This window comes from Typha latifolia, chromosome 3, assembly GCF_019914945.1.
Source record: "Typha latifolia isolate L0001 chromosome 3, TyphaL0001v2, whole genome shotgun sequence".
NCBI classification, from domain to species: domain Eukaryota; kingdom Viridiplantae; phylum Streptophyta; class Magnoliopsida; order Poales; family Typhaceae; genus Typha; species Typha latifolia.
This window is the reverse complement of record NC_133088.1, coordinates 12,788,040-12,799,379: the sequence shown is the minus strand read 5'-3', so window position 1 is coordinate 12,799,379 and position 11,340 is coordinate 12,788,040. Positions and strand designations below refer to the sequence as shown.

Below are 11,340 nucleotides of genomic sequence, written 5' to 3'. Positions count from 1 at the left end.
CTTTTCCTTCATGTTCTATGTGTCAGCTGTGGAGAAAACTTCCTTTTCCTTCATGTTCTATGTGTGAATTTTAATCTCTACGATGGGAATTCAATCAACAAAAATACATGGGTACAATTCGTGCATAGTAGCTTAATGTAAATATAGACACATATAAAATGCATATGTTAGGAAAATAGATATTAGTAGTTCAAACTTAAATTTAGCAGTGAAGGATGCTGCACTCCTAAACTCTCGTTCAACTGGTGATTGCTTACTAGTTTTCCTCTAAGTAATGTTTTGATGTTAAAATCCTCCACTAATCACACGCACTTACAAGTACAAAATAGAGAGGTTATGATTTAATTTGGATAATTTGAATACTAAAAACATACAAAGAGATATCTAATTTCAATCAGATTATCTCAAAAGGTGTAGACGAGAGATAGGAATTTGATTTGAATCAGATTCTCTCCCCCTTATCTTAAACCAAACACTAAATAAAAGATAGAAAATATGATCGGATTAAAATATTGAATATTTGGGTTAAATACTTCTCCTAAAAATATAAGAGATTAAATAACTTACAAAGGGGAGAGAAGGAGGAGGGAGTGAGGGAGAAATATTAAAGATTACAAAGTTTTGAAGGAAAAAAAAAATAGTAAACGAACCTACTGTACTTCATTTTCATTTTGTATCACTTAGCTTGTGAATGTAAAACTAATGATATTATTAACATAATATTTAAATTTTCAAAAATACTTCCATTACTTTTGTTAGATAAAAGAGAGAGGTTTTAACTTAAACAACACCCCCTCCTCCCTTTTTCTACACTAGATTAGAGAAAGATTTTAACTCAATTTTTAATTTATGTGTGATGAACTGGTGGATTGGTTTTGGAAATTGTATGCATTGACACTGTTAATTCCAATGTCAATGCATCCTAATATTTAAAATTATCAAAATACTCTTATTTCTTTTTATTAGATAAAAAAGAATGGTTTTTATTAAACAACAACATCCCTTTCTTCTCCTCTTTCAACTCATTTTTCAATTTGGATGTCACAATAGAGGGGTATTTTAACCTATAAAAATTTAAAAAAAAATGATCATTTTTGAAAGTTTTATGCATTGAGACAGTTAATTTAATTTGGATGGAAAATTTAACCGTCTTAAATTGAGAGTGATTAAGTGATACAAAATAAAATAGAGGCCAAAGTGAATTTATACTCAGATTGGGAGTAAAATGCATTTAACCTCAAAAGGTTTTATAAATTAGATTTCCCAAGAGCTAATTCATAGGATGTGCAAATTGAGGACTCTTTGATGAAGATATCCAAAATTTTGACCAAACTACTCTACACAGTATTTATTTTACATGTTCGGTATAATTCAAAAGTTAAATAGGAGACTAGATTAGTTTGAAAATTGTTGATCTAATTAACAACTTTTAAATATAAGCTATAAATTTATATAGAAATTATAAATTCTCTAGATAAAATTATTATATATGAATTTTTTTTTCATATAAATCGTTAATCTAGTTAATGATTTATATTTAAAAATTATTGAAACAGAAAGTGACTTATATAAAAAAAAATTCCTTAAAACTTAGCAATTTTTTATATTTGAAAGTCAACTTAATAATTTTATATTTAAAAGTTATTGACTTAATTGACTTTTAAACACATCTAGTATCGTATTTAAATTTTAAAATAAATTAGATATTAAAAAAATAAATAGATATCCGTCATATTAAGTACTAAGAGGATAAATATGCAAATAAGTAGTTTTCGGAGGCTAAATGGGTTTTGCGCAACAAGACCCGGATAAGTATTATTCCTCCTTATTCGTCTTCTCAAACCAGTTCTCTCCTATCGGAGCCGAAGCTGAATAAGAAGTTAGGGCGGGAATAAGAAGCGTTAAACCGGGAACCAAATCGGAGATACCTCTCCTTCAATCTGAGGCAATGGGTTTCCTCGAGGATTTCCAAGCGAGTAAGAAGCTCTTCCTCCTCCTCCTCCTCCTCCTCCTCCTCCTCTTCTCTTCCAATGAGGACCTAAATGTACAAATATGTTCGATAATGTTTCTGTATGCGGTCCTTGCTTGCAATTCCGAGATAAGTTAACTTAAGTTAGATCCACTCTGCGGATCTTTTTATTTCGACCTGTTTTGGGTAGTCCTCTTCACGCTGGGGCGTGCAACCGATGAGGAGGGTGAAGGCGAGAGGGACGGCGAGAGTGGTGTTGAGAGCGATGGCGACGGCGGCACTGTAAATAGCCTCCCTCTCCTCTCTCCTCTTTTTTTTCTTTCTCTCCCTTTGGGCCGGCGGCTGAGCCTCTTTTCTCGTGACACGATTAGCAAGTGCCACGGCATGTGCTGTGCCCCATGAACAACAATCCTTAGTGAAGTTTATCTAGGATAAATCTTGAAGTAGGGCTTACTGAGAAAAAAAAGTTTGAGTTGGTGGAATTCGGATTAGACTCTAACTACTAATGAGAAAATGAGTTTTCTTGGAAACTAAAAGAAAGAATCCATTGAAAAGTGAACATGAAAAATTACATTTAATTACCATTGCAATTGTAGTTAACAACCATTGCATAATGATGCACTTATTTATTGCTCTGACATTTAATTATTTTTTCAGGCCTTGAGTCCCTACCAGCCATGCTACAACGTAACTATGCACTTATGCGAGATCTTGACAAAAGCTTGCAAGGTAATTTATTGAGACTGTTTACAGTAATTTATCACTAACATCGTCCTTTTATATTCTTTCTGCTTTAGAGATATGCTAGGTTTTCAATTAAAACTTGCAATCTTGAAATAGAATTCATGGCAGAGGAAATGAACTGAAATGACTTGGGCATGATCAGTCAGTCATTTGTTTCTAGTATCACAGAAATGTTCTTTTATGTATCAATATGAAGCATGGATATGGATATGCTACGATGCGGATATGCTAAGAACATGATACGTTTAGGACACATAGCTCATATATATATTAATGAACTTCTGTACTTGCATTTCTCAATTGAGAAATTATATATAAATGTTGCTTATGATAGTCTGTATAAGGAGGCTTCCAATCAATTAAAGCAAAACTATTATTCATGACAAGGGTCATGTATGTTACGTAGTATATTGATAAACAAGCTAATTCAATCTATAAATTAGAAGAAATTGACCATTATAACATGATTTCTTAATATAGATTATAAAATAACTAAAATTTTTTAACTCAATTTTTTCACTAGGAGAAACCTTTTAAATCTTATAAGAAATGAAAGTTACTAGTCTTCTTCAATTTGATTCATATCTGAAAAGTATCCGAGGAGTATCCATACCATTAATTTTAGGGTTAAATACATTTTACACCCCCTGTACGTATCTCCCTGTATAATCTTTTATTTCAAATCAATTTCTGTATTTATGGCTAACATGAGACTACTAGATTTCTTATTGAATTTAATAGAGCGCATGCAAACTACCAAAATACGCCCTTGTATTTATTAGACAAAACAATTGGGGAGAAGGTTTTTGGTTAACTCTTCAACACAGTAGCATGACCTTGAAAAAATGCTCATAGAATTAAAGAAAAATAAATAACCATTTCTTTGGAGGGAAAATAATATATACAAAAGGGTAGAGGATATTTTGGTCTATACAATATAAGAAATGGAGGGAATAGAACTCGCCAACTACTTTTGGACAATATTTAAGCATGTTCTATTAAATTGGACAGAAAATTTAATAGTCTCACTTTAATCATAAGTACATAAATTGATTTGATAAAAAAGTTTGTATAAGAAAATAAAGTGATTTTGGATATAAATATAGGAAGGCAAAATGTATTTAATTTTTAATTTTATTTTTAAAATATCGGCGGGCACTTATGAAAATATCCGATAGTTATCCAATGAGTATCATATCCAATATTTATACAATGAGATTATGAAAGTCTCTATATTTCCTAGATGTATAGTAAATTCTCTCAGCATGCTTTTCCTTCTACTCAATAGTAGTTGCTACGTGCATGCTGCAAGATGATCTGCCCATCTTTTCCATATTGTATGGTTACTTTTTTTTCCCCCATACATGCAGGAGTCCAGCAACAGAATGAGCAGCGCTGTGAGCAAGAAATAGAGGATATTAGGCATGGAATTGAGTCTGGTAACATTACACCTGATTCGGCACTCATCAGATTTTCTGATGAAGCTATTGACGAACAGAAACATAGCATTAGAATTGCTGATGAAAAGGTTGCTTTGGCTACTCAAGCTTATGATATGGTATGTAAACTCTACGTCTTAGGTTTTTGGTAGAGAACTTATGGTTTATGTATAATAGTCAAATTGTTAGTTTTATTGTGCCAGAATTTTGAAATCTAAATGCATCAGGTCATTTATGTTTTAGAGGATAACTCTATTTTTAGTTTTTGTCAGTATCTTGCACAATACTTTAAGAGGATTGAGGTTTCAATGGATGGCTCTCTCCAGAAAGTAAAATAAGAATGGTGTATTCAAAACAGACAACCTGTAGCTATCAGTGGTTGTCTTAAGTAGCCAGACAAATTGGGCCTCCTGAATGCATCATATCGGGTAAGGAAGGTTATCAAAAAGTGTGAACTCTTAGGTAGCATTGGTTGTCTGAAAATGTCTCTTTGCTTCTATCGCATAAATAACTTCCTGTTAAGTCTCCATGTTCTGCCTTTTGTTCAAGGTTTTCTAAATCCTCACTCAAGCATTAAATAGAAATGATCGGTTAAAACATTGGTGCCAAGGTACTAGCGAAAGTAAATTATCTTTAAAGAAAAAAAAGGGAAAACAATGGAGGAGCTGAGGTTGCTTGAAAGCTATAAAACCAGATAGTGGGTAGAATAGTTTGCCTTTGTGGTTGCAATTTAGGCACATGCCCAGGAGAAAACCTTCTGAAAGTCATGTGGACAGAGATCTTTTAAGTGTGGAAGAAAGATGGCAGCTTTACTTAAGGACTAGTCTTTGTCTCTAAGGTATGATTAAGAGTTAAGAAAATTCTACAAATGAAGATTAGTCTAATAATTATGCATTATATTGAGGGAATATTTTTATGTGTGTTGAGCTGCACTCTGGATTAGGTTAAGATATCATTTCCCTGTGTCTCATCATCAGTAAACAACAGCGTCTTAATCATTTTCTTCTGCCATTGAGCGAACACATTGGCAATTGACTTTCCAAAATGTATGTTTTCTCACAACTTCGAGACAGCAGGCCCTGGACATAATGCAGGGCAACTACATATCTTCCATGTTCAAGTCTGATCACTGACTTGGACCAGTTGTATTTTCATATTCTGTTACTATTGATACCAAACCCTAATGTTTTTGATAAATGATATTAGGAAATTTGAATGGGAAATTACCTCTTGTAATGTTGCTGACAAAGATCTGTGTTATAGGTTGATGCTCATATCCAACAACTTGATCAATATATGAGGAAGCTTGAAGAGCTTCGGCAGGGTGCCTCCCTCTCTCTAGCATGTGTATTTTCTTGCAAAGTTTGCTTTGAATTCTCTATCTTGTTAAACATGGAGATGCCCTTGTGTGCTCTCTTGTGTATAGCAGAAAAGGAACTAGCAGCTAGTGCCAGTGTTGGTGCTGGCACTCCGAACACAGAGGCAAGCACAAGATCTGGAAGGGCTAGTGGAAGTGGCAGAGGGGGTCGAAAAAAGTATGTCATTTTCTTAAGATCTTATCAAGAAATGATACTTATTCAGTTAATTGATGTTCCATTTGTTGGATTAGGACAAGATTAGCGGCTGAACCACCAAGCATAGCTCTAGAATTGCCTGTGGACCCAAATGAACCGACATACTGTCTCTGCAACCAAGTTAGCTATGGAGAGATGGTTGCTTGTGATTATCCTGATGTATGTGCTACTTTTCCTTCTTTCTTTCGCTCTCCCCAGTCCCTTTTACTAATCTGGTTTTCCTCTTGTTTGATTTGTTGTGATACCTGCTTTTATCTTTTCTGACAGTGCAAGATAGAGTGGTTTCATTTTGGATGTGTTGGTTTGAAAGAACAACCAAAAGGGAAGTGGTACTGCCCTAACTGTGTTGGGCTGCAGAAGCGTCGGAAAGTCAAGTAAATGTTAATAGAAGTTTGTAGCTTGGTAAGATATACTGAGAAATGCATCTGAGTGGAGACAGAATTTTGCTGCTAACGTTTTTATTTTCATTCTCTGCATCTCCATCTCTAACACGGTCTAGAGCTCACCATTCATAAGTAGAGTTAAAGCTGACATGCATATAGTTCTTCTTTTCTTTTCTTTTTCTAAACCACCATCTTTGCAGGTGTCTTTGTAATTTCTAGATAATCATAATCTTGTTTACTCTTTCCCTTCTTCAGGTTGCTTGAAATTCTTTTGTGTGCTAATTTCACTTTCAAAGGATGTAAAACTCCATTATTTTTAACTCAGTGGTTCAATATTATCAACTCGTGATGGAGCTCATAAGTTTAATTCTCCTTCTAAACATTGGGGTTTTATCTTCATGATCTGAGCTCATTGTGGTCCATTTCGTAAGATGGTTGACTTAGTTGTCTAAACATGTATCGGGAATGCAATGCTGAAGTCTGAACAAGTGAAGAGTCTTGGTTGGGAGGAGTTGATAGATGACCATTGATTCGCCTTCAAACTGGATATGCACTCAGGCTATATGTCACAAGCATGGTCTATGGTTATATTGTTAAGAATTATAATTTTCGAACACTGCAGCTAAATAAGCGTCCCAGAAACTTAATTGCAAGATCATTATTTCTATGGTGTCTTGTATAGGATCACTAATCGCAGATGCTTGCAGATCCCAAATTTTGTAAAAGGGTTGGACAGTACGGGAGTCTGGCTCTTGTAACCATCATACACAATGTTTATTTTGGATTCATAACTTTCAAAATCTAATGGAAAGTTTAGAGCCGGATATACTACAAAATTGAATGCCTAGTATGCTGTTAAATATTTATGTAATGGAAAGTTGTGATAACTTTTTCAATCATCCTTTAATGATAAAAAAAAATAAAACATTATGCTATTCACATGCTTACCAAAAATGAAAAAAAAGGTCAAGATCATCAGTTGTGATGCAAACTTATTAGATATCAAATACTTTGAACCAAGTGGGTTTAGGCCAATTTTCTCTTTCCAGAGGAAACATATGTATTAGTTAAAAGTTGTCCTTATTGACGCATAGTATTTAATCAATTACTGATGGCATCCTGCAGTCTTTCAAACCGTTATCCTTTTCTGCCTCTGAAAGGCTGACTAACAAAACTTCCTTTCCATCATGTAAAACCAAAGCTTATAAAGCTCTCTCAAAATAAAAACATAGCTTAGTATGGGAATATGTCTATGCCCTCAAGAACAGGGCAAAAAGCTGCAAATCTAAAACTGTTCAAAGAATCGTATGAATAATATTTGTAATATTCAAGAGAGAGAGAGAGAGAGAGAGAGAAGGGGAGGGCTGTCGCATGTGCCTCACCCTTCTCCTCCTTTCCTTCTCTTCTCTTCTTTCCTTCTCCAACTCAGGTTAGGGCCAATTGCCGAATTTTCCATGATGCCCTAGCTGGAAAGCCTAGCAAACCCCTCCTTGAGAAGCATCAAGAATTTTCTTCTCATTCTCTTCCTTCTTTCCCTTATCTTTTTTTTTCTTCTTCCACCACCGAAGTTGTTGTTGTTGGGGTTAAGTCATCAGAGTGCTGCCAGAGTAAATTACCATCACTAAACAAGCCGCCTATGAGTCCTATCCCACTCCCACAATTTTAATTTGAGTTTAATAAGATAGATTTAAAATATCTAAATTTTGGGCATTTGTGGTTTTACTAGAAACTTTGCATCTTTGCATCGTTGGCTTTATGTAGTGGGTACTTCTTTATGTAGTGGGTACATCGATCGTCAATGGTCAACCCGACCTCTTCTATTCCCGAGCACATGGCTGCAATGGTGAAGAGTCGTTGAGTATTGTTGGAGAATCACCACCGACGGTGGTCGTTGGTAGTCTCTCTCTCATCGTTCCCTTCAAGGAAGAAAATGATAGACTTGAGCAACCCAAGTCTAATATTCTTCAAGTTGAGGGGACTAGGGTTGGGTTTGGGTTTCAAATCCAAAGAACCCGATCCAACTTATTCGTTTTATGAGATTGGTCCTTTAGCCCAATCCATTTAAGTTGGATTTTTGGGTAGGTTGCGGACCGGCCATTGTTTGAGCCTAACCCGTTGAGCTTGAATTAGCCCATTGTAACAATTTAATTAGTTTTACATATAATAACTTTGGTTATTGTTAAATTAAAATAAGTATGGATGAAGGTGAAGATTTGCACTTAGCTCTAGATTGTTGACCCTAGGTTAGGTTAGGAGATTTATTAACGCATTTATCCTCTCATGTTTTGTATTACAATTTATATATCCGTTTCATTCTTCGTTTATCATTATTGTTTTCATGATGCATTTATGCATTGTGCCATACATTATTTCATAAAATATTATTCTTTGTGCAATTAAACAATATATTAGTTATAAGTAGCTTTATTGGCTTGAGTTATAAGTAAGTGAGGCTTTGAGAACTGACTCAGGCTAGATATTCTTTGTGTATCTTCTTGTGATGACTTAAGTTTACCTTGAATTCCAAAAGACAGACATATTCTTAGGTGACTCGGGTAAAATCAGGAGGCAGTCTCAGACTAAACTAGAAGTCTTCTTGAAGGGACACTAATATTTCTCTACGATTAATGAAAAAGACAAGCTGCATTTATCACATTGTGACACCTTATGGTGACACTAACTAAATTAGCTATGAGGGAAAACTCGAGAGCCATCTCGAAGTGATTGCTAGTTAATGTGGATCAAAATAGTTGGCGATATTGAGATTAAGAAAACTTGCAAAATAAATTTAAGCATATTATTAGCTTATTAATTGTACCATCATTGCTTGTGCTTATTATTCATATTATGAGCATGATAGCTATTGTTATTAACAATGAAGCTTTGATTAAGATTTCATATCGGATAAAGTATAATTATTTTTCTAATTTTTTAGTGAATTCACTTACTGGACTAAAATTGTTAGCTTATTAAACTATTTTACTATTTTAAATGCTAGTCTGTGTAGCAAATATGGAATCGAAACTCTACCTACACTTAGAATTTTGAACTTTACACTTTATAACAGTATTATTTTTTAAATTAAAAAGCTAAATATTGCTTTAGCAATATTTGATTGTATAATTTAAGTATATTTATGTCTTTTAAAGTTTTTGAAATAGAGTTAATCAAATAAATTTTAAGTTTTATGAGTTAGATAATTACAGTTAAAGCTTCATATATCTCTAGCCTATTCTGATACATGACCAATAATGATTTCATTTGGGGTTGTGACAATATTATCCAGATTCAAAAACAACAAGACATTATCTTACTTTATGATAAAAAAAATCTTTATCTTGATCCCAGAAAGAAAGACAGTGTGCGTTGTCATTCGAAAAAGAAAAAAAGAAGGGGGAAAGAAAAAAAGAAGTCATCATCTAAACTGAAGAAAAAAGAAGAAAAAGTTGTGGGGTCCGTTTATACACATGACTGACTACACATGGAACAATCATTTCATTCTAATCAAGTCAGTCCCTCAGTTTCTATCTAAGCTACCAAAATGACGCGACTGTACTTGATCTTCAGGTCAAGAGAACAGACATGCTCTGATCTCATTTAAGAAGGTCTGCAAAGAATTCCACAAGAACTACTCCTGAATAGGTAACTCCTCTGTCATAGAATCAACATTTTGTCTAGTGGAAAGCACCTTGTCTAGAGTCTGGTCTGGAACCTTGATTCCTGTGGTCTCCATATCTGCAACTATTGCAATGGCTGCATCAACTTCTCCAAGATCGAGGCACAGCAGGATGACTTCATCATATAATGGGCTGAATCCATCGTATACAATAACGAAAAAGGATATTTAGTCATGGAAATCATATCATGAACATGACGCTAGAAAGTATATCATTTATTGAGCAAATAAAACTATGACGCCAATTATGTAGTGTTAAAACTGCTGCCAAAACCATGTATAACACGTTATAGCTTAGCACCTGATAAAATATAAAGAGCACAGATTATGCATAATCTTAATACAAATATATCATCCATATAGTTGTTAAAATATACTTTGATTCGCATCTCTTTATATGGTAACCAAGGTTGTTCCATTGTCTTATCAATATAATCTCAAGCCGCAGAAAAGCAGTGATGACAATATCATGCATAACCATGTCCCAGAATTAGAAATGTTCATGCTCTGGGCCAAACAGTTGGGTCAAGGTTATTGCTATGGTAAAGCTGCAGGACTACTCATTATCTGATGACCAAACTAAGTGGCTAAAAAAGCTACATTAATAAAGCAGAAAACTCAGTAAACGATCAGCTAAAATATCAAGGAAATGTTAAAACTCTCTAGAGCAGCCAAGGTGTAGTTATTTTGAAGTTGTCATACTCACTTTAGGTTATCAATTCTCACACTAATATGACTATTCCTCCCACTATAATTACTTATTAAGCTCATTATGTATTGAAAATCTAATGGACAAATTATTATTATTGTGGTACAATGATTAAAGTGCTGCAATGTGTCTTCTACATGGAATCATGGGCATACAAATACAGCCATCTGATGTTTATGAGAATATGCACTAGAACTAAATGGTTTATCTAGTGCATTTAAAAGATGGACTTGGAATCTGGAAACAAGATGTAAATATAAATATGAATAAGGACATGATTACACAACAAATTCTGGAAAAGTAGGAAAACACACAATTGATATACAACTATGAAGAAATATACTAATTCATGCCTGTCCAAAAGTCAGTGTAACCAAAGTATTCATATCATTTACTCAACTGTCAACATCTAAGTCTTTTTCCCTACATTATGGTTTTACTAGAGCATATATCAAATTAGAGAAGGCTTTATGGAAGAATTAGAAATTGGGTAAGAACTGACTTAAACCCTCTAGCGATGTGCTAAGTCTTGGGAAAAAGATACATCAAGAGAAGGCATGTAGCGGTATGTCTGTGCACTAAACAACAACAATAATTCTGGTTAATTACAGAATATTCTGGAAGATATTGTCTTATATTTGGTCATGACATGAGGCACAACAGTTCTTGTGAACTAATCTTAATGTTATATACAACAAACAAAGAAGTTACCACAAATGGGTTGCAATTATAGATATCTAAATTCCAAAGAATAGTAAGTAGAAATATCTTTATCAGGTCGGAAGGAGGGGAAAGGAGGGGGACAAAGGGCAGGATCTTTCAGCAGCAAATTCACAAAGTATTGTG

The 11,340-nt window shown here is 34.1% G+C and overlaps 2 protein-coding genes across 5 annotated transcripts in view; one reads left to right on the top strand and one right to left on the bottom strand.

Moving 5' to 3' along the window:
• Positions 1 to 1,781: 1,781 nt before the first annotated feature.
• LOC140783213 (PHD finger protein ING1) lies at positions 1,782 to 6,945 on the top strand. 4 transcript variants are annotated; one of them, XM_073130001.1, is made up of 8 exons: positions 1,782 to 1,976; positions 2,627 to 2,698; positions 4,084 to 4,271; positions 5,416 to 5,476; positions 5,582 to 5,687; positions 5,762 to 5,885; positions 5,994 to 6,128; positions 6,365 to 6,945. In XM_073130001.1, exons 1-7 carry the CDS (start codon positions 1,949 to 1,951, stop codon positions 6,102 to 6,104), a joined length of 690 nt encoding a protein of 229 aa, XP_072986102.1. In that variant the 5' UTR covers positions 1,782 to 1,948; the 3' UTR covers positions 6,105 to 6,128; positions 6,365 to 6,945. The 4 variants fall into 4 exon arrangements, with proteins under 4 accessions (XP_072986102.1, XP_072986100.1, XP_072986101.1 ...); XM_073129999.1 differs by having other exon boundaries at positions 5,579 to 5,687; XM_073130000.1 differs by having other exon boundaries at positions 5,994 to 6,945.
• Positions 6,946 to 9,423: 2,478 nt separating this feature from the next.
• Positions 9,424 to 11,340, bottom strand: part of LOC140784150 (uncharacterized) — a 28,210-nt gene continuing 26,293 nt past the window's right edge. The window contains exon 13 of the mRNA XM_073131382.1: positions 9,424 to 9,918. Within this exon, the coding sequence (XP_072987483.1) occupies positions 9,738 to 9,918 (181 nt within the window). The 3' untranslated portion in view covers positions 9,424 to 9,737. The remainder of the gene's footprint in view (positions 9,919 to 11,340) is intronic.

Coding starts and splice junctions, on each gene's coding strand:
- LOC140783213 (XM_073129999.1), top strand. CDS start 1,949: ATGGGTTTCCTCGAGGATTTCCAAGCGA. Junction 5,477..5,578: donor GCTTGAAGAGCTTCGGCAGG/GTGCCTCCCTCT, acceptor TCTTGTGTATAG/CAGAAAAGGAACTAGCAGCT. Junction 5,886..5,993: donor TTGCTTGTGATTATCCTGAT/GTATGTGCTACT, acceptor CTTTTCTGACAG/TGCAAGATAGAGTGGTTTCA.